The sequence below is a fragment of the Euprymna scolopes genome, chromosome 7 (assembly GCF_053919585.1).
Source record: "Euprymna scolopes isolate OS-2025 chromosome 7, ASM5391958v1, whole genome shotgun sequence".
Taxonomy (NCBI): Eukaryota; Metazoa; Mollusca; class Cephalopoda; order Sepiida; family Sepiolidae; genus Euprymna; species Euprymna scolopes.
Window position 1 is genome coordinate 62,848,921 of NC_136488.1, and position 23,898 is coordinate 62,872,818.

At 33.6% G+C, this 23,898-nt stretch overlaps 1 protein-coding gene across 9 annotated transcripts in view; it reads right to left on the reverse strand.

Moving 5' to 3' along the window:
- The window catches only part of LOC145279766 (regulator of G-protein signaling 17-like), a 644,014-nt gene that overhangs the window by 116,578 nt on the left and 503,538 nt on the right, over positions 1–23,898 (reverse strand). For all 9 annotated transcript variants that reach the window (XM_080131076.1, XM_080131077.1, XM_080131082.1 and 6 more), the window contains one exon: positions 6,413–6,669. In XM_080131076.1, coding sequence (XP_079987202.1) covers positions 6,413–6,669 — 257 coding nt within the window. The remainder of the gene's footprint in view (positions 1–6,412; positions 6,670–23,898) is intronic.

Here is a 23,898-nt window from a genome sequence, read left to right on the forward strand (position 1 = left end):
GCAAGTTAGTATACTCATAGTACGGTAGCAGGAAACAGGGAGGAAATTCCAAAGTCTAGCAGTCTGTGGGAAGAAACTATTAGAGTAGAAAGTCTTCCAGCATCTAGAGACCTTAACAGTGAAGAGGTGGGACTTTGCTATTTGTCAGGAGTATGTATGTTGAGGGAGCACAAGTCCTATGAGTTCACCAGAGTACAAGCCATTAAAATACTTGTAAAACAGGCACAGGGATGTAACATTCTAGTGATGAGACAGATGTTGGAGCTTGGCCAATAGTGTGGGCTCCTAGTAAATTTTCTTTTACTGTCTTTTACTGTACATATCATCGATTATATTTTAGCTGTGTGCTAAACTGGCTTTAAATAGGTTGTACATCAACATTCATTCAAATAGAAAAATAAATTGGCATAAATTAACTGGCAATTTATTATTTTACTCTTACAAGGAATTTTTTTTTACATGATTTCAATAAGAAAGAACAAATTTAAAGGAAGAAAAGATTGCTAGAAACAATGATAGAAAGAAAGAACAGACTTTTTGATGTACAAAGATAGGTCAATCATCCAGTAGTAAACCTATCATCCAATCAGATGTCTTGGTGTAAGAATACAGTTGGTTGGACTAGCCATTGTTTTTTTAAATTCCTTTTCATAAAAGGTATATTTTTGTTAACGTCAATGTCATCTGTGGTCTTATTTCATTTATGAGTCAGATGGACATTCTAATTATTTTGAATATGGTGTCAAATGGATCTTCTATCACAACCAAACTTGAATTATATACCATCACCAATTATCATAATAAAAGAAAAGACTTTTAAGAAGAAAGAAAAACTCACTCCCGAAAAAAAAAATAAATAAATAAATAAAAGACTTCTAGAACGAAATGTCTTTTTTTAGAAAGGTAAAGGAAATAACTTAAAATAAAAACTTTCAGAATCTAAGAAAAAGTGATGTCAGCATGTTTCACAAGGTCATGCACTTTAACATTTGTGCCCTCTGACCTCACATCATATTAAAAGTGGATGACAAAGATACTCAAGTGTAATGAAGAGACCTTCTTGAGGGGTGGAATAAGAGTTGTGGAAAAATGAATAGCATTTCAGAATATGCAACAGAATTACTACGGGGATCGTTCCAAAATAATGCCTCTTATTTGTTTATTCTGCCCGAGTGGATTGCAGATTACATTGTTATGATGACTGAATTTATGCATTCATGACCTGAAAGTTTCATCTTTCTGTCGCAGATATTGATAGTGTGAGACTCTGAGAAAACAACCACTGTCATAGATATGCATCAGCAGAGATGCGCCATTGAATTCCTGGCAAAAGTGCATTGAGAATGGTGGTGACTATGTAGAAAAATAAATTCTGAAGCACAAAAAGTTGCTTGTTTTAATGGTGCTACTCCCGTCTTCCTAGATCTTCAACTTTTTAAATTAGAAAAAAAAAAGAAAAAAAAAGAAAGAAAAGCAAGCTTTTCTTTTGGAACACCTCTCTTATTTAAGAGATCTAAGTGAAAACTAGAAAGTTAGAATAAAAGATTTGGAATATTTGGAGTTTTCAGACAACTGTCTTCATCTTTGATGCTATCCTTATGTTGTTCAGGTATATCTTGTCAAACCCGAAAAGCTGCACAGAATTTCTAATGGAACCCTTTATTTGATTCACAGGCGTACATGAGCATGATCTCGTTATGACAGCCATGACCAGGTAGAAGTCTCAAGTAATTCGCAATTGTATTTGTATATATGTATGTAGTAATAAGTACTGATCTATAGTGATAAATTACTAAGATTGTACATCTAAAAACAAGAATACATTTAAGTCTCCCAAAATTCATACTAGAATTATCCGCAAGGATCCATGATATAACGGATAAAGTACTAAGTAAAATTCAATTTTAAGTGACACTCTTTTGAAGGTTAAAGGTTCAATCTTCAGTGCAGGCAATACTAAGAATCCAAATGTGAATTCCTTAAGACTTCAACAGAACAAGAGCATACTACCCCTACGAATTAAATAAAGGGTTCCATTTGAAATTCCGTGCAGATTCCAGAGTTTAACAACACCTAAGATGAGAAAAATAGTCTGAATAGTCTAAATGATACAAATTATCAATCCTGATATGAAAATAAAAAAACCATAGAATCTTGATCAGATGAGAAACAAGTCCAGAAAGAATCGTTATAACAGTGCTCTGAAAGCACTCAAACTTTTATTTGTATCCCCTTGTTGTACAAAGAAAAACTATATAGCTTTGCTTTTAACAGTAATTATGCATTTAAAAGGCAAAACAAACAAAAAATAAAGTTTAATTTGCATTATTCAGACGGCTATTTTCATCTTGATCATTATATTTACGTTTCTGACAGTCTAACCTTTGACCTTCTTCAGGTGTATTTTTTTTAAACTTGGGGACCTCTAAGTCTAGTTTGAGAATCTTTACATTCAGAAACCTGTAGAACGATTAAAAATTTGGTACCAGTTCCAGAGTTAAACATGAAGATTCCCAAATTTAACTACTAGGTTCCCAAGTTTGAAAACTGCAACTAAAAAATTGTGAATATAAACAATAATTGGAGAAACAGACAAAATAACTGATACACTTTACTGCCTTTTTTTGAAGAGAGGTTGGTTTATTGCCAATCGCCTGAAGTGTCCCTACCAAAAAATGCTGATGAGTCTGTTCTTGGGTATCTTTGCAGAGCCTGTGTGTGCACTCGGATGTGCTAACTTTTTCTCTCACCATCTGACCTTGGTGGAAGGGAAGTAAATTCAATCATATATATATATATATATATATATATATATATATATATATGCAGCCTTTGCCACAGTTTGATTGGCTAATGGTGTACATCCATTCCTTGCAAATTAGTATTTTCAGGACATAACTCTTGATGAAATATCTTTGAGATAACCTCATGATAAAAATTTGATGGATGGGTGGCAAGGTCTGGTGAGTTTGAAGTCCCTGCATCTATTCTAAGTAGTTATTTGAGATTTAAGAAGTAGGCCTATCCTGTTGAAAAAAAAAATGTTCATCTCTCATAACACTTCTTAACAGCTACCATGTGACACTCAGTATCGATAATGACTGGCATTGAATTATAAAAAAAAGACTGTTTGACATTCATGAGCAAAACTTGGTGGACAAGCCAAGAATAAAATAAATTTTATTTGTAGTGAAATCGTATGATTGCATCATGGATTATTAATTTTATTAATGATTCCATGGGTGGCATAATTTTTGGAGGGGGTAGGGGTTCCTATACTACCACTTCAAATAAGAGTAGCCCAGAAGCTTCAAAACTAGATCTCCCGACCAAATCCATTTAATGACTATGCTTATTTTGAAAATAATATTGTTTTGTTTTTTTTTTCTTTAAATAATTTAGTAAGAAAAGACACATCTATTAATTATAGATTTTATGTTAAATACAAAAAAATGAAAAGTAAAATAAATAGAATTACATGTGAAAATCAATTTCAGAATTATCTTCTTCATCCAGTTTTGATATTTAGGATATTCCAAGTGTGTCAAACTTTGTAGTGGACCACATCAGATGATGTCTTATACCTGCTATCCATGCAATCTTATCCAAATAATCAGCATCATCCAAGTTATATGAAATTGTTTTCATATGTATTCAAACTGCATACTTTTTAAAATTATTATTCTTACAATAACACGGGATCCTGCAAAAATTCCATGCTTGTTTACAATCATAAAAAAATACTTTGTATCTACATCTACTTTTTTAATGAATATAACGTTTTTATTCATTCTAAAATGTCAATCTTTAAAATAAATAATTTTTAGCATAAAATAATTGTCAGCTACACATTCCTTTAAATAATAAAAACAAATGTCACTTAAGTCATCAACGTCGATGACAAAATACTATTTATGATATTTTATTTGATTTTCACACAATTGATAATTTTCGTAAAATCTAAATCTGCAACACTCGAGAATTTGCAATTACTGCTTTTTTTTTTACATTTCGGCTTTATTAATCCAAAAGACCTGATTTTTTATAATGAGTGTTCAAGGTGATAATGTATTTATAAACGAATGTGCAAACAGATTATTAAAAGGATGTTGTAGTTTGCTTGAAGCATTGTGCATAGTGTGTAAGTAGTTGTTTTAGAAGGCTATGACAATGCAGTTTTGTAGAATCCCCAACCAAGTGCTTGTATATATTTTTTTCTTTCTATGAATGAGGTTAATCTTGGAAATTCCAAAAACACGGCACCTTTCATACCGTCCTAAGTCAACATAGTACATTGTTAAATAAACAATAATAGAAAATTATTGAAATCTTAACTATGTTTTTCTATCAATCTGCATTGTCATAGCCTTCAAACACAACTCCTTAAACATATTATACAGATGGTGAGTAATTTTATGAAGATGTTATTTTGTATTAACAGTTTGTATTAGAAAAATTGGGAAGATAAAAAATCTTGGATTATCATGCAGTTGACATCTTTTAAGTAGAATACACAAAATCAACACATTCGTATAATTTGGATAATAGACCAATTGTTCCCCACAAAGGATGAGGTAGTGTTTAGTCTTTTAGAACTGCACCAAACCATGCTTTATTCCGACAAGTCTGCTGAATTCACAGCATTCTCTAAGCTGTTAGAAAATGTTAAGGATTTTTCTGGTCAAGCATAAAAAATGAAGTTAAAGCCCCCCCCCCCCAAGCTGAATACAGGAAAATTAAATACTTTGGGTGTGTATCTAGAATGGCAGAGGCCAATTTAAATGTGAGAGGAAGCTCCAATACCTGAAAGCTCTGGAGCCCAACCATTATTGATAGTGTTGTTGACAGAAAATCTATAATCATTTTACACAGCGTAGAATAAGTGTGATTGCAAATGTTAGGAGCAAATGAAATAAGTTTAGACACCTTCTGTCATTATTAACTTGCAGAGTGTTACCAATGTTGCTTTCAGATATGTCTACACAATGTATTAAAGTGAAAAGTGTTCTGTAATGGTTGAGAACATGTGCTGCATCGAAAGAAATGATATGAGCATGATATAGCACGTTGTCATGCATGTACTTAAAGACTTAGATCTGATAACCTTAGAAGTAGAATAAATGCACCAAACAGAAGACTGTTGGAATGACCATGTTGAAATAATGGAAGTTCTTGGGTCAGTAGATGAAAAGCAAGTTAAGGTAGCAGACCCAATTCAGATGGGGAATGAGTAAACATGGGAGAAAATGAGAAAAAATAAGCTTAAGAGAAAGAGAGATGAATAAAAACTTGGCTAGAAATAAGTTAGTTTGGGAGTTAATTTCTAATGCATGTTAGCATGTAACAACTCAATGATGATGATGATAACTTGCACTGAGGATTGAAAACTGTCACTTGGAGCCGAGTATCACTTAGCACTTTATCTGCTGTACCGTGGGTCCATATGTACAGATTCTCAAGTTCGACAAGATATACCTTAAGAAGAGCATAGTTTACATAGACCAAAATGTTGTGATAGCATCATCCAAGTACAGTAGTTAAAATAATACAAATTGTCAATCCTCATCAAAAACAAAAATTAACAAAAATTACAGGATGAACTTTTATATAATCTGACATCACTTAAAACAAACGAATTTCCAAACATCCATTAATAAAGGAATCTCGATTCAAGAATGACTCTTCATAAAGCAGTAAAAAGAATATTCATCTCAAACGACCAAGATGTATGATAGACTCTAGTATGTGCCATTAACAGTGTGTGTTTGTCTGTCTCTCTTTCTCTTCTTATTTGTGCACTCGATCAACATGGTTTTACTATGGCCTCTAATTGACCATGTAATATAATCACCTGAGATCAATAAACTTGACAAGTTGCATATCTTAACAACACTCGATTCACAACAAATATCAATCAGTGATTATGTCCCTTGCATCTACAAAGATAATTGTAGAGTTATGAGTTTTCTGCACATTATCTTGGAGATAATATGGACTCAAAACAACATGGTTGACATATTACAACATTGGGCTACAATCATATGCTGGATTAAAAACTTTAACCAGGTGAAGAGAACACTGAAAAAAAAAAAAGCATGCAAGTGGGTTTGGTTTTTCTGTTTTATGACACATTGACATCTACATGGACCATTTAATGGCAAAACACAATTCTTGATGTAACTGATATATTGAAAATTATTGATTGTACAGAAATTGCTATTTTATCTGTAACTGTGGTTTCGTAGATTTCCCAAAGGTATTAGTATGCTCTTGAATACAATAAATATGATTGGGTTTAAAGTTGGCATAGGCAATACCATAGCCTGAGATGGTATCCATTATGCCAATGATCACAACTGGGAATGTCATCGAAGAGTAGATGAGACAATTGAACAAATGAATCAGTACGTACTTAGAGAAACAAGGAGGAGCACAGCACCAACAGAAGCAGCATTTCTTTGCCAGTCCTCTGTCTCTAGTGTGGGCTGGTGAGGAAGGCTGGCTCGATCCTCCTTCCGGCTGTTGATTTTGTTGGCTCTGCTGTTGTTGAGTTGCCTGGTTGTCCTTGGAATCTTTGCTCTCCTTGTTGTCCTTGCCCGGACGATTGCTCCTCATCCGGATATCGTTCTCGTTGGCAGCCGGAGACTGGTTATGCAACATACTCGTCATCTGTAATAAAAGAGGATAGTTAAAATAAATAAATAGTTTACGTAAATAGATAAATATGAAAAAAAACAAAACCAAAAAGAAAAACAGAAAACTATTGGCCATTTTATGAAGAAGGCAAAACTAAGGCTATCATTTTCTAATGGACTAGTGAAGATGATAGCCTTAGTTTAGAACTGAATTTTACCAAGTACTCTATCCACTGCAGACAATTTTAGTTCGACATTTGGGAATCTTTCTGTTAAAGTGTTATCTTTGAGGTCTTGAATGAAAAAGGAAAAATATACCCCATCGTAATTGTCTGGGAATTATTTCCAATATAAATGCTGTGAGCAGTACAAAAATATCGGGTAAACACATCTAGTAGCCTCAAAAACCAGCAAAAAAAGAGGTTAAGTCTTGATTTTGGATACCACATTATGCATGTGCAAGTCTTCTTTGTATTTTTAAATTGAAGAGTTAATTCTTACTTTTGGCAAGGGAGATAACTCTGAATATATCTTGCCAAAAGTACAAGATAAGAAATCATTTGAACTTTTTTAAGTTTATGCCTATGAAAGTTGGATTTTGTTCACATTGACACAGCGGAGAATTAAATTTAAAAAAAAAAGGGCATACTTCGTTTCTGAAAACAAATATAAAACCAAAAAATATTAAGAAAAAAAAACAAAAAAACAATTCAAATCATGGTTTATGAGTTAAAGGGAATTGGAAGTTTGAGAAGAAGTCAGAAGAATGCTAAGAATCAGAGTTGAAGTCAGAATTTTTAATCTCCAAAGAATCAACAGACAGTCTGGTTATTAAGAATCCTTTAAAATAAGGAGTCAGACTTTATATCTGGCAATACTGGAACAGTACATACATGCTTAGAATATAATAAGTTTAAATGCTGAACTTCGGAGCATAACTGAAATCCTTTTGGCCAATGGTTACCCTTTACATATCATTGAAAAATGTATAAAGGATAAAATTGTTAATTTATTTATTGTGGACTATTATCTTCATCTTCGTTGTTGTTTCACATTTTGGCCAACTATTACTCTGGCCTTCGTCAGGTGGTAACCACGACGGGATAGGAACTCCGAAGCTCCTAACTGCATTCTCAGCAATTACTGCCATCCATAGTTATTGTCATCTCACAACGTTTTGGCCAAGTAAGTTTCTGGCTGGCTTTGGGTAGGGCGTAAAAAAAAAAAAAAACGCTGTTACATGAAAAGGGCTGTCCCCTTTTCATGTAAGTAAAAAAAAAAAGAGAATTAGTTAAATGAAAATGATCTCAGATAAAACGAGAATCGAACCCTGTAGACAAGTTTTAAAGAACAATAGGTTTTAAATGGAATGTCCAGTTAAATTGTTAATTCTTTTAAAATATTTTATAAATAAAATTTGGCTGGAAAATCTATTCACATTCTTAGAAAGAATGTATAATAAAAATATCGGTTAGAGAATTAACAAGTAGGTTAAATTCCTTTGTAAAACAAAGAGAATGGGAAATTTTCTGGTCGTCAGAAATGGTTTCAAAACGTGCAAATCGCGCATGTTTGAAATATGTGAGTAACAATGCATGCTTCAACACGGAGGCATGTCATTCCATGTGTCTGATATGCACGTGTTGGTTATGCAATGACGTCATGGGTCTCAATATAGTCAGTCGAAAAACTCAATCGGGGACTCAGTCAGTCAGAGGGGAGAAGAGAGGAGTCAGAGACAGAGCTGATAGAACCTTGGAAGCGGAGGTTAGAAGAAGAATCATGTAAGACTTGAATTCCTTGATGTAAAGCCATTGACAGGTCACATCATATGGTAAAATAAACGGAATCATCATCTTTTTGTATTTGCGTCTTCGAGTTATGTTTGCAACAGACAAGGTATTGTCCATTTATATTATAAGAACTTGTGAAAATCATCATCTCAAAAATAGGTAAAGAAATATATGTGTCGATGTTATGGAAACACTCCCATTCACAAAACTGTCAAACATAAATGCCAAACGCACTATCTCTCAGTCTATCTATCAATATATCATAAATCTCCTCTCATTGAATTACATGCTCGGCTCTCCTGTATTAGCCTGTACCCTGTCTCTTTATATATAAGACTGTCTCTCTCTCATAATATGTCTCTCTCTTGATATATATGCGATATATCTGCACACAACATGAACCTCTAAGACGCTTTTACTAAGATGAACAAAACGAACAACAACAAATGTATAACATCAGTCCTCTTTAATAAACCCAGTATGCAACACCGCTATCTTCAGACAATTCTCACCTGGAACCATTCAATTCATTTCAATCCTAGCCAGAGGCTTACTTGGCCAAAACGTGGTGAGACGACAACTATGGATGGCAGTAATTGCTGAGAATGCAGATAGGAGATTCAGAGTTTCTATCTCGTTGCGGTTACCACCTGACAAAGGACAGAGGAATAGTTGGCTGAAATGTCATGAAACAACTAAGAAAGATGAGGATAATAGTCCACAAGAAATAAATTGATAAATAATACTCATCTCAATAATGCATTCCAATAATAATAATAATAATAGATAAAATTGTTGCTTTTAAAGGTGGAAACTTTTTGGGCCCTCAAAAATGTCCTGTGTATGCGAAGCTCTTATGGATTCATGTTAAAAATCAGGAGTTTTTATACAAATTTCTACAGCCATTTCACCTTGTTTCTTTGCAACTAAGGTTTGAACGGTGTTTGGGATGAGAAGCGCTTTCCATTCCTTTCACAAGGCTGGTGTTGGTGGTGAGGGAAGACAGTAAGTATACTTTTTATGTTAAAAATGAAGACAAAATGTACACATATTTTGATGGCAATTGTTAACAATTTACAATAGAGAAAAAAAGGTGTGAAAAAAAAAAAACAAAAACAAATAACTGCTACCACAAGCAAGAAAAGTTACTTTTTTACCAATTGAAACCTCAACCCTAACAACTCAAAAATAGAAAATGAAACAAAAATACAGCAAATAATTAACATCAATAGTGTTAAGTGTTGAGGCATTATGTTGAACAAAGATGGTGGCGTAGTTCAGATCAGATCCTGAGTGTAATTGGCAGTAACCAAGATGGCGGCCAAGAATCAAATACGGTCCGTGACGTAGTTAACAGCGAACTGATTGAATCCAAAATTTTACGATTTTTATAATAACTTTGGAAAGTTTTCATTGCTTGTTTAGCACAACCGGTGGTTATAAAAACGATTGGCAAATTCATTGGTCTCATACCCCCTACTAGGAGTCAAAAACAGTTTACACATCCCCTTTTTTGATATAATGTAAATTGTCCCGGGCACGATATTAAACTGCGACCATTTCTATCTTACTAACCAAATTAACCAACTAATACCTAACATAATGTTTCCAGTTTTTGTTAAAAGAAAACAAAAGTCACTTTTTAAAACCTTTTCTTTGCAAATTTCCTTTTTGTCAAATAATTATTTGTATCATTTTTTTTTTTTTGCAAACATTTGTTAAAAACAAAACAAAAACTTGTATATTTGTGAATTTTTGTGCATATGTTTATATGTATTTGGCATTGCGCAGTTACGAAGAGACTAATCTTATGCTCGTGGACAATAATAACTCCAGCAATATTATGAAGTTCAAAAATGTTTCTCGAAAACAGACACCACCAAATTATACACCTCACCGCAACGTGTTCTCCAAAAGTAATTTTCCCAAGAAAAAGAATAAAATTATCTGCTATAATTGTGGACGACCCAACCACAAAAGTTTCTATACATACATTTCTATTCACATGTAACTTTAACAATACCACAAACGGTAAAAATCTCCTTGTAGACTGTGGTGCTACGGCACACATTATCACCAAGGAATCTGATTTTATTAATTTTGATTCAAACTGTAATCCACACAGTCATTTTGTCGAACTTGCCGACCGTAGTCAAATAAATGATATAGTCTTGAAAAGAGGCGATGTTAAAATATTCCTAAAAAATAATAAAGGCGAAATCTGTAACTGTATTCTAAAAAATGCTCTGTTCATACCTACATTTAAGCAAGACATTTTCCGTGCAAGCTGCAATTAAACAAAGCACTAATATAGTGTGGCCAAAGCAAGTCAAAATTGATATACCCCAATGGAACTGTATTTGACATTAAAGAAAATAGCCGACTATATTATTTAAAAAGTATGGTTCCCTCAAAAACTGCCTGTCATGACTTGGAAACCTGGCATAAAATTCTAGGACACTGCAATACAGCTGATATTAAAAAATTACCAAATGTAGTCGAAGGCATGAAAATAATGCCTTCAGACGATCTCCCAAATTGTGATGTGTGTGTACAGGGGAATATGACAAAATATATAAGCAGAACGCCAGACAAAAAAGCTATGAAAATTCTCTCACTTGTGCATTGTGACTTAGCAGGTCCGATCAGCCCGATGGGGAGAAATAATTTAAGGTACGTTTTGAACTTTATTGATGATTTTTCCAGTTTAATTATAGTTTATTTTCTAAAAAATAAATCCGACACTATCCTTGCCACTAAGAAACATTTAGCTGATATTGCCCTGTACGGCCCAGTAAAATGTATTCTCTCAGACAATTGGACTGAATTTACTAGTAAAGACTTTGAACTTCTATTAATTAACCACCGTATTAAACACAAGAAATCTGCGCCGTATTCTCCCTTCCAAAATGGCACCGCTGATGCCTACTTATCAAATCGAAATTAACACATAATTTATGGACTTATGCTTTAATGGCAGCAGCATATATCAGAAATAGATCGTTCAATACAAGATTAGGCAAAACACCGTATGAAGCATTTTGCGGTGTAAAACCTAAATGAACAGAATGCATCTATTTGGTTCTGATTGTTTTGCATTTATAGAAAATACCAGTAAACTAAATACTAAAAGCGAAAAAGGTATTTTCATAGGTTATAATAAAAACAGTCCAGCATATTTAATCTACTTTCCAGCCCAAAATACCATAAAAAGGGTTAGATGTGTAAAATTCAATGATACATTAAATTTAAAAAATGGCGGTCCAGTGGATGAAAAACGTGAAATATTACCTAGCATCTTAATCGATCACAATGAAAATATTAATAACGACAATTACAGTAGAACTTCTGACGAAAATATAAACCAGACACGTCAATACCCTATAAGGGAGTGAAAAAGTCCTGACTTCTTACAAATTGAAAAGATACAAGACTATGGAGTGGATTACTGTTACTCGTTGAACAGTGCACCAGAAAGTTATAATGAGGCGATTAATTCAGAAAATCACCAAAAATGGGAAAAAGCTATGATATCCGAATTGAAAGCTTTATCTGAAAATAACACATACGAAATAGTGGCAAAACCAACAAATAAAAAATATAATTTTTTCATGCTGGGTTTTTTCCAAAAAAAAAAAAAAAAGAAATCACAGCTTCTGGCAGTGAAACTTTTAAAGCAAGATTTGTTGCAAAAGGTTTTTCACAAATTTGTGGAGTGGATTATTTTGCAACATATCCACCAATGACAAATTTAATGACAATTAGAACTTTATTACAACTTGCCACGCAATACAATTTAAAAATACATCAAATGGATGTAAAAAAATGCTTATTTAAATGCTCCGATTGACTATGAGATCTATATTTACCCTCCAGAGGGATTTAAAATGAAAAATAAAAATTGCGCGTGGAAACTGAATAAATCGTTATCTATATATCTATAAAAGTGAACATGTGTGTGTGTGTGTGTGTGTGTGTGTGTGTGTGTGTGTCTGTGTACATTTCCCTATGCAATAATTCTCTCAATTTTTAATCTACAGACTCGAAATTTGATATACAGGGTACTGAGATTTGGCAAAATCGATGTGATCGGTTTTTGGCCATAAATATGGCGGTTAAGGGGTCAAAGTTCAACGATTTGACCTTTGAGAACTCTACTAAACTCCTTCGACAATTTTGGGTCTACACACTTGAAATTTTAGATCTAGGTTCCTTGGACATGGATCTAACTTAATAACTTGATTTGAGTCCAAAAACAATAAATGTTAAGGGGTCATAATAGGGGTCAAAGTTAAAAAAAATTGACCTCTGCAGTCTCTTCCAAATTACTCAGACAATTTCTGGTCTAAATATTTGAAATTTTACATAAAGGGTATTCAGAGATAGGGCAAGCTTTTTCATCAGTTTGGATCGAAAATTTTTAGTTACCAATATATAAATGTATGTATGTATGTTTGCATGTCTGCCTTAAACTTTCAATAGAGGAGACGGATTTTACCAAGATCAGTATCGTTTTAAAGTTCGGCCTTTCATATCAAAAAATTGGTTAAAAACATTAATATCTTCCCCTTCAACTAGGCACTTTTCTACAGGTGGGGGGTCACTTTTTTCGCCAATATTTTTGAAAGTCATCATCTCCTTTAGATTGTCTAGCCTTAATTTAAAAAAATGTCGCTTCTGGTTTGGCGGTGGTCGTAACAGCATAAACGTTAGGTTTTACCCCGTTCTTTTCCTCCTATGCGGTACGGGTTTGAGCCTGCCTTCCTACTACCACTGTTTTTTTTTTTTTGCTCAACATACACATCCAAACACCTGGGCAACGCCGGGTTGAAATGCTAGTACGGACTAAAACAAAGTGTACACAATTGGAATTTAACACTCCATAATTATTTAATAGAACAAGAATTCAAGCAATGTCCCGTAGACGCGTGCATGTATACCAAAAAATAGGTAATAAATTGTTGATTTTGTTTTTTTGGGCTGAAGCTATATTATTCGCCTCAAACTGTGACAACATTTAACAAATAGCTTCCTAATTTAATTTTCAATCAATCCAGCTATTTATTAGCTGTATTTTTGTACTATTTGTCAAATTTTCATCTTGTAGTGTTATTTGCACAACGTTTCGGATGATGTAAACTCTGACTTTCTTTAGGTGTGCCTCAGTGAACTTGAGGATCTTTCTGTTAAACTCTAGAACCTGCATTGAATTTCAAACAGGACACTTTATTTAATCCACAAGGATAGCATGCTTTCATTCCATCAACCATGACTAGGTAGAAGTCCTAATTAATTTGCAACTGTATTTTTGAATTGCCCGCATTGAGGATTGAACCTTCAATATCCAGGAATGTAAGTTTTACAACTGAATTTTACCAAGTACTCTATCCAATGCAGACAATTCTAGTACACATTTTAGGAGACTTGAACCAATTTTTGTTTCCAGATGTAGATATCACTATTTATATCCATATATATCTTTACCTATACATTATCTATTATTTATAATTAACTAGCCTGGGCGTCCAGCGTTGCCCGGGTGTTTGGAGGTGTGTGTTGAGCAAAAACAAAAAAAGTGGTAGTAGGCAGGCAGGCAGGCTCGAACCTGTACCACAAAGGAGGAAAAGAACGTAATACAAAAAAAACAAAAAACATGATGTATTTGCCCTTATATCCATCACCAAACTGGAAGTGCCGAAGGTTTAAATTAAGGCTAGTCAACCGAAAAGAGAGGATGACTTTTGAAAATATCGGTGAAAAAAACGACCCCTCCTTGTAGGAAAGTGCCCAGTTGAGGGTGAAGGAATTGGTGTTTTTAGCCAATTTTTCGTTACTTGTCGTCCGAAGGGTTGAGCTTCAAAATGATACCAATCTCGTGAATATCCGTCATTTCTGTCAAAAGTTTTAGGCAGACATACATATGTACATATATAATACATACATACATACATACATTTAAACAGACAGGTGAGATTTATATAATAGACTAGCGGGGGTGCCCAGCGTTGCCTGGGTGTTTGTAGGTGTAAAAAAAAAGTTTTGGTAGGGAGGTAGGCACGAGCTCGAAGCCTTGAGGCAAATAGCCTGATAACTTACCAGGACGCTATGAAGGCAGATAAGTGAGAATAGTTGAAATTAAACGTTTAAAAAAACAGGTGGTTAAACGAACGTCAACGTGTGGTTTTCTCGGTCAAACATCACGCCATAATAGTAGAGAAATGAAATCACAGCGCGAATTTTGTAACAGAAGTCGCTGAAATAAAAGATACAGACGACCTCCTTTCATAAATCGGACATATTATAATCTAGGGAGTATATAAAAAGTGCTAAGAAACAGTGATCACCTCCGAGCGTCCCCCCCCTAAAAAAGCCTTTGGCAGAAATACAAAAAAAATGCACACACACACAAACACATTTTTGCTTTTATATTATAGATGGATCCCATATAGTGTTAAATTCTATACTAGGTTTGCTTAGTAGTTGACTGTCACCCAGTGTATGCGCTGTTTCTTTGATTTTAATTTTTACTTTGTCCCATAAAGACAGATGGTTTCCCTTTTCCCTCCATATGTGATTAACCATACCCAACTTTTTAATCTCTTCAGGTATTATGGCTCTTCGATGTTCTAACCTTACGTTTAGTGGACGGCATGTCTCACCTTTGTATAGGTTTCCATATCTACAATAAATCTCCCCCATACCGTCAGGCCCTTGACTTGCAAAAAATGTTTCCAGAGAGTCAAGTTGCTCCTGAATATCGTCCTGGTATACTATGGATTACATATTATTTGAATTTTTTCACAGGCTCTTCATGTATGGTATACAAACTGTGATGAGTTTTTGGGTGGAGTCCTTTTGTGTTTGGTTCAAATTTCTTGGAGTTGATGTCAAGCACTCTGGGTAATCATTTTGGTAGAAAGTTTCTCTTAAACTGTCTATCTCCTCTTGATATGTATTACTGTTACTACATATTGCATTTGCTTGATGTTATGAGCAACGGACGATTCCTTTATTTATGTAATATGAATGGTGGGAGCTAAAGTTCAGGTACTGTCTAGTGAAAAGTGGCTTTCGATATACAAATGACATAAACCTCCTGGCCAGGAACGATAATTTATTATGTTGATTTTCCATCTTGGACGGATAGAGTTTACATGGTCCAGTAATGTTTGAACATCTTCCTGCTGAGGCCAGAGTATGAATATGTAATTCACATATTGCACTATTTTGAATATATGTTGAGTTTACAAGACTCAGAAAGCATTGATAAAACATGTAAATAAAAGTGCTTTGAAATAATTTAGAAACACAAAACAGGAAGTTAATGTTAAAAAAGAAAAGTGTAAACGCCCATCAAGAGTAACTTAAGTATTGATAACCAAACATGAATGAATTGGATTGTGAAAAGACAAAATACAAAAATCAAGGCTGTTAAAAAATAAAAATTAAAATTAAAAAAAATCGTTTTTCATTTTTTAAAAAAAGTAACAAAAGTGGTTGTTAGATTTGATGGCTGCAAACAAAACAAACGATTTTGATTTTTTTTCCTCCATCTATCTTCTATTATTTTGGGCAAATATTTTTGTGTTTTTATGTCCAGCTGAAAGTCAACACCTATAATACAAAGATCCACAAAGTTAGTGTATTCCTAATCAGTATTGACCTAGATGGATAATATCTAAAATTGAGAAAAAAGTATTTGTTCTTTGGGGGTCAACTTGGCAAGGTTTTATCAGAGGAAGCTGGTTTTCAGAGATATTATATATTAATTTGGAAATGACTCATTCCTAAGAGAATCGATTATATAAAGGAGAGTTGTGTGTGTGTGTGTGTGTGTCTAGCTAGAGAGGAATGGGATGAAGAGAGAAGAAAGAGGGGCTTGTGAAAAGGGAGAGGTAAAACTAGAAAAGGAAAGAGAAACATATGAAGAAAGATAAAGAGATAGAAGCTATAATACAAATATGTTTTAATTTTGTGCTAGGCAGTGCCAGGTATCCCAACTAGTTCTTCATAATGTCAAATGGTATTGAAGAAAGAGCATTGAGAAAAAAAAATTCGATCTATCAGTTCATATCGATGACCAATGTTTGTAAAGGAACACATTTTGCATTATCAAATCAATATTCTTCAAATCAACGTCTCATCAATAATCAATCATTTCTAGAAGCTGAAGAACCCGTTTATGCTGGGTGGAGATTTATAACAATCTCTCTCTCTCTTTCTATATATATATAAGTGAAATTTCTGTCTGTCTGTGTACATTTCCATACCAAAATAATCTGTCAATTTTCAGTCTACAGACTCGAGATTTGACATGAGGGGTATTGAGATTTGGGAAAATTTTTTTAATTGGTTTTCGGCCAGAAATTTGGTTGTCAAGGGGTCAAAGTTCAACGATTTGTCCTTTGAAAACTCTACCAAACTCCTCCACCAATTTTGGGTCTAAACACTTGAAATTTTAGATATAGGTTACTTGGACATGGATTCACTTTTTAATTTGATTTGAGCCCAAAACAATAAATGTTGAGGTCAAAATTGGGGCCAAAGTTTAAAAAAATTTGACCTCTGCGGTTTCTACCAAATTACTCAACCAATTTTGGGTTTAAACATTTGAAGTTCTACATAAAGTGTATTCAGACATAGGGCAAGCTTTTTAATGGGTTTTTGGCCGAAAATTTGGCTGCCAAGGGGTCAAAGTTAAAAAGATCTGACCTTTGCGGCCTCTAGCAAACTATTCAGACAATTTTAGGTCTAAACATTTGAAATTTTACATAAAGGATATTCACACATGCAGCAAGCTTTTTAATCAGTTTTGGGGCGAAAATTTGGTTGCCAAGCGGTCAAAGTTGAAAAAGTTGACGTTTGCAGACTTTACCAAACTCCTCCACCAATTTTGGGTCTAAACACTTGAAATTTTAGATGTAAGTTACCTGGGCAAGAATCAAACTTTTTAATATATATATACATATGCACATAAAGTTATGAACAGTACATAGACCCCAAGCAATGTCAAGCTGAACTGCTAGTAATCTTAAAAATAACATTTTTTTCACATGAAAAGTCTAAAAATGAGGATTGATAATTGGTATTATTTGGATTGTTCGAACTATGGTTCTCATCTTAAGTATTAATTTCACAGTGTTTTGGTTGATGCAACCTCCAACTTTTTTCAAATGTATAGTATGAATTTTCAGAGGCTACCACTATACTGCACAGTTTCATGCAGATTCCCAGGTATGAAAGAAAGATTCCAGAGTTTGAGAAGATACACCTAAAGGAGGTTGGGTAAATGTGTAGTTTAGCAGCGTAAATTATTTGACTGACAAAAAAATTATAAAAACTATTTTTATATAAAACACATTATTAGACGAAAAGGCTGAAATAAAAATTAGAAAAATTTTCATTTTTATAATTTTTTCATCATTTTTTTTATGAGACTAAATGTACAACATTTGAGGCCGTCGTATTGCTTTTAAAATTTGGCCTTTCTAAGATCTGACAAATTAGCCATTTTAAGGTCAAATTTGGCCTTTTTTTTACGTTCTTTCATTGCAAAAAAATATGGCAGCCAAAAACGTGTTTTTTTTTTTGTTTTTTTTTTACATGGAGGTCACCACTTATCAAGGCCCAGAGGCCACTCAGGGATAAGGGTTATTGCATATACAGTAATCAATGAGATAGTATTGTAGTAATCATTTGTATTGGAGATTTGATAGAGTGCCTTACTTAAGAGGGCGGTTTGTCAGGAATTTGTTTATGTTGGGCTTGAAGACATCCAAGTTGTAGTCAGGTGGGAAACAGGCAAACGGAAGAGAGTTCCACAGTCGTGCACTTCTGAGAAAGAAGCTCTGTTCATGGAATCTACATTTGGATTTAGGCACAGATAAAGAGTGGGGAAAATTATTGACTGTAATTTCAGCCAAATGGGTGTTTCTCGTGAAAGATTGGCGAGGAGGGACGAGAGATTGGAGCTCAGAAGAGCACTTGCCATGGAAATAACGATAAAACAAAGACAGGCTCGCAACGTCTCTTCTGTGGGAGAGAGGCTGCAGGGAAGAGAAAAGGGCATCCCCCACTAAGCCATGAGGTATATTTTGTACTCTCTACGGGGAGGATAGGCTGCTTTTAGCAGCTCCTGCTCAGATATACTGGTTCACGAAAGAGTGTAAAAAAGGCCAATTTTGGTCTTAAAAAGGTTAATCTGTCAAACCTCAGAAAGGCCAAATTTTAAAAGCAATATGGTGACCTCGAATTTCATACATTTAATCTAATAAAAATGATGTAAAAATAAAAAAAAAAAATGAATTTTTTCTGGTTATATTTCAGCCTTAGGGTCTAATAATGTGTTTTATATAAAAATAAATAGTTTTTATAATTTTTTTTTATCTGTCAAATTATTTATGCCGCTAAACTACACATTTACCGAAGGTTGAGCGTTACATCGATCGAAATGTGAAAATAACAATTAAGATAAGAGCCATAGTCCAAATAAACCAAATAAGACAAATTATTAATCCTTATCTGTAGACTTCTCATGTAAAGAAAATATAATATTATTTAAACATTAGAATTCTTTCGAGATGAGTAATTTGTTGAGTGATTAGTTGGGCAAAATATGGCGAGACGGCAACAACTATGGAAGGCAGTAATTACTGAAGATAGAGTTGAAGATTCAACATTCCTATCCCATAGTGGTTAACAACCTGATGAAAGCCAGATAAATAGTTGGCCGAAACGTCATGAAATAACAACTACAAAGATGAGGATAATAGTCCACAAAATAAATAAATAAAATAAGAAAATATAAGTTATGTTAATAAGAAAATTTAAGTACACATGTTCACCTTCCACCAAAACTGACAAAATTAATAATTTTTTTTTTTTTTACACAGTGATCACCACTTATCAAGGCCCGGAAGCCACTCAGGGATAAGGGTTATTGCAAGTACATTACGTTAGTGTGGAGATTTGATGAAGTGTTTAATTAAGGGGGCGGTTCATTAGGAATTTGTTAACATTGGACTTGAAGACATCCAAGTTGTAGTCCGGAGGGAAGCAGGCAGGCGGAACAGAGTTCCACAGGCGTGCAGTTCTAAGAAAGAAGCTTTGTTCATGGAATCCGCGTTTTGATTTAGGTACAGATATAGAGTGGGGGAAATTATGCTTTTCCAGTGTTGGCACTAATATTCGTATAAAATTATAAAATTACATCAGTGACTTAATTATTCGTAGATAAATTATGATCATTTCTGATGATCTAAAGAAGGAGAAAACACCTATCATCCACCGTTGATTTAGAGTGGAGGATTTCTTTTTGAGTTCATTTTAGGCAGTGTGTGTGTGGGCGGGGTCCTCGATTGCAATTTGCTTTCTCACTTCCCCTAACCTCTGTAAATTGTTTCATTTGGGGACAAGAAAAGAGGATGTATTTTACTCACTAACTTTTGTGTGACAAGATAAATTCATATACAAATAAGTACACATTTATTATAGAAGTAGAGGATTACAAAGTAGGTACAAAAGTGTCATATTTCTGAATTTTTGAGATGAGGATTGATAATTTGGATTATTCAAACTACTGTTCTCATCTTGAGTGTTATTCGCACAGCATTTTGGACATTGTAATCTCTGACCTTCTTCAGGTGTATCTTGTCAAATTTGAGAATCTTTCTGTTGAAAGGATCCATAGCATAATGGATAAAGTACTAAGTAAAATTCAGGCTTAAGTAACACTCTTCTCGCGATTGAAGGATCAATCCTTAATGCAGACGATACTACGCATACAATTGACTTCTACCTATTCATGGCTGATGGAAAATGGGTTGAAATGGGTTTCTATTCAAAATTCTATACATAAATTCCCGAGTTTGTCAGAAAGATCCACGAGTTTGGCAAGATATACCTGAAGAATGTCAAAAGTTACATCAGCTGAAACATTGCGTGAATAACACTCATGATGAGAACAGGAGTCTATAAAATCCAAATAATAAAAAAACTTCATGGTCATGCTATATTTGCATATTTGTATACCATCAAAGTAACTCAAATGAACAAGATACTTGCTGGCACTTGTTCTTCCTTATAATGTAATTAAAGTAAACTAGATGGGCAGAAGAGCAAAAACTGGGAGGATTCTATCAAGCAAACAGATCGGGGAGATGAGAGATAGGAACCAAAATGATGGGTCAGCTTTAACTCCAAAGGTCGTCTTTTTGTCAAGTCCATTACAATATAAAACTTATAACCCAGAAGTGCACCATTGTTTTGTTTTTTTAAACTGAAGGTCAGTCCGTAGATAATCTTTTAGTTGCAAAAACTTCATTCTCACTGCTTCAAGAAAATTTCGTTCTGAAAAAGAATTCTACCACATAAATTTATTTCAGTTGGGGTTGTGTATTATCTGATAATTCAAATTTTATAATCCTTGTATGTTAAGGTTTATTGAAGAATTAGAATGGACTATTTGCCAAACATATTAGGAAAAAAAAATACTTTGAAATATACAAAAAAAACTTTGGAACCCTTCACAGAATTTTATATAGACTCAGTTGTTTTTGGGTTGCCAGTTTAGAAAAAGTCTGCATTAGACGATCAAAACTTTGCTAAGGCAATATAAATATTGGAAATAGATGTCTTTGTAAACTTAAGTTTGACAAATAGGCAAAAATACTTTTCAAACACCAAAAACCAACAGAAAAATGCTTTAAACTTAAGCGTGATAAACAAAAATACTTTGCCAAACATAAGCATGACAGACAGACAAAAACTTCTTTTTTTTTTTAACTTGAGCATGACCAACAAAAACGCCTTTTTAAACTTATGGTTTTAACTGCCTTTTTTTTCTTTTTTTCTTTTTTTTTTTGTAAATTCATAGCATCCTCTATCATGAGACAGTGATTTCAAGAACGAAATGCTTTATATATATATATATATATATATATATATATATATATATATATATATATATATATACTAGAACAATAATGACTGCAGAATTTTAAAATACTTCAAAGAAATTGAAATTTGAGGAATTTTATTAATTAATGTCTACTACCTACAGTTCAAATTTGACAAAAATTGGAGACATCTGAATTTTCAAAACTCACCCCTTATGCATAAGACTAAATTAAACTAAACATAGCATACGTTTGGGTCCCTTACACGCATGTTCCAAAGCCATAATGATCGGTTAGTTTAGCTTGTGCATACAAACATAGCTAACTTTACATAGATAACGATATAGATTTCAGTTAATACTGGTTGTACACATGACTCATTGGGTCGCAACCATTACCAATATTTATTTTGTGACATATCTGTTCAGACATTCTTCTTGCATAAATAAAAATTAGTCATATTACTTCTATATCACAATTATTAACTCACTAGGACTTTTCACACATGCCATTAAAGATTTCTCTTTGCAAACAACCTGCAGTATTTTCTGGAGTCTGAGTGACAATAAGTCTCTCCAGATTTCCAATGCTCTCCACCCTTTTCATGACCTTTGCAAATTAATTTGCATTATCACAACAGCCGTTTACCATTGATTTCTCATTGATAGTGACCATTGATCTTCACTGGAATTTGGGCGGCAATAAGCCTCTCCAAGGTCTCAAAAATGAGCCGTTTCACTTGTTAACAAATTTACCGAATTTCCATTACTAACGATTACTATATTGTCCAATTGACTACTGTACACTCTTTAACACTTATTCTCGAGTGGTGATGCCTATGTAAAAAGAAAAAAAAAAAAAAAAAAGTTTCCCTTTGCTCTCATCCAGTGGAGGTCTGATTAGTGCTTTCTCTCCTCGGTTTTTCTATCTTCTCCACTATATGGTGTGGTACCAATTGATTTTTTTTTAGTGAGGGTAACTTACAATTGTACGGTTTATTATTATTATTATTATTATTATTACTACATTGATTTTGCTATCTAATTTACATGTGTTTCTAGTATCTACAGATGCACTTGTAAATTAAATGGCATTGCTAACAAAAAGAGAATCACTCTTTCTCTAAATGCTCACAGAGACACTAATAAATATTAGAGAATAGATGAATAAATACAGAATGAGGGAGAAAGTACATAAACAACTAAGAGAGATGAATGACTCGTATGCCAATGTACATTAGATGACTACACTAAAAAAAGTGTTACTTTTTCTCTAAATGTTCACAAAAATCAATTAAGAAATATTAGAGAGTGGTTAAATCAAGAGAGTGGGAAGAGGTGATAGAAATGCATAGATTCTTAAGTTCAACACAACAGCTGCCACTTGATTTTGTCTGTGAAGTCAGAATTAATGTTAAATTTATGCAAAATAAGATATAATCTCAAAATACAGTGAGACTACCACCAGTAGGTGCAGTGTAAACAAAACAAATAAAATAGTATGTCAGCAGTGAGATTTTCAGGTCCGTTCTTGTGATTTTGTCTGAATTGAAAAAAAAAAAAAAATGGTACTGGATCATCAGTTTCGCAAAAGATTTTATGCTTCAAGTCTATTTATATATATATAAGTGTCTGTGTTGTGTGTGTCTGTGTACATTTCCCTACTCAATAACTCTGTCAATTTTAAGCCTACAGATTCGAAATTTGATATACAGGGTACTGAGATTTGGGAAAATCGATGTGATTGGTTTTCGGACAGAAATTTGGCAATTAAAGGGTCAAAGTTCAATGATTTGACCTTTGAAAACTCTACCAAACTCCTCCTACAATTTTGGGTCTAAACACGTGAAATTGTAGATATAGATTCCTTGGACATGGATCTAACTTAATAACTTTATTTAAGCCCTATACAGTAAATTTTAAGGGGTCATAATAGGGGTCAAAGTTAAAAAAATTGACCGTTTTGTTTTTTGTTTTTTTTGCTTAGCATACACCTCAAAACACCCGGGCAATGCCGGACACCCATGCTAGTTTTTTATATTTTGAAATATTTATTCGTGGAATTTAGTTTGCTTTTTAGAGAAAAACTGTTTCTGTTTTTGGCTATGCATAACAGGATTGAGTTTTGCAAAGGGAAAGGGGAAAAAAAACAATAACATCAATATTTGTTGTATTTAAATCAGGAAACCAATATTTTCAGACAGCCTGATCTAGTAGCACCAGTCAAAAAGGGTTTCTCTTCTTCTGATTAAGGAGAATAGATATTACACTTTGATTCTAGTTACCTGAAAATCAGTGTTGAATCTGTGGTCTAATTTGACCTGCTTATCACACCTTTCATGTCATAATTTTGTCCTGTTTTCTTAAAGCATTGGTATTTCAAAGAAGGTGACAGACCAAGAAAACTGTAATTTAAAACTTTAGTGTGACTGGGTGACAGACGAACAGACAAAGCGTCTTATGGCAATGCAAGGATGCATCTTAAAAAAGGAGTTCAGTTAAAAGGGGTAATTTGAACTGCATTCATTTTGTAAATATAGTTACATAAAAATGAATGCGTCTCTCACATAGGGTG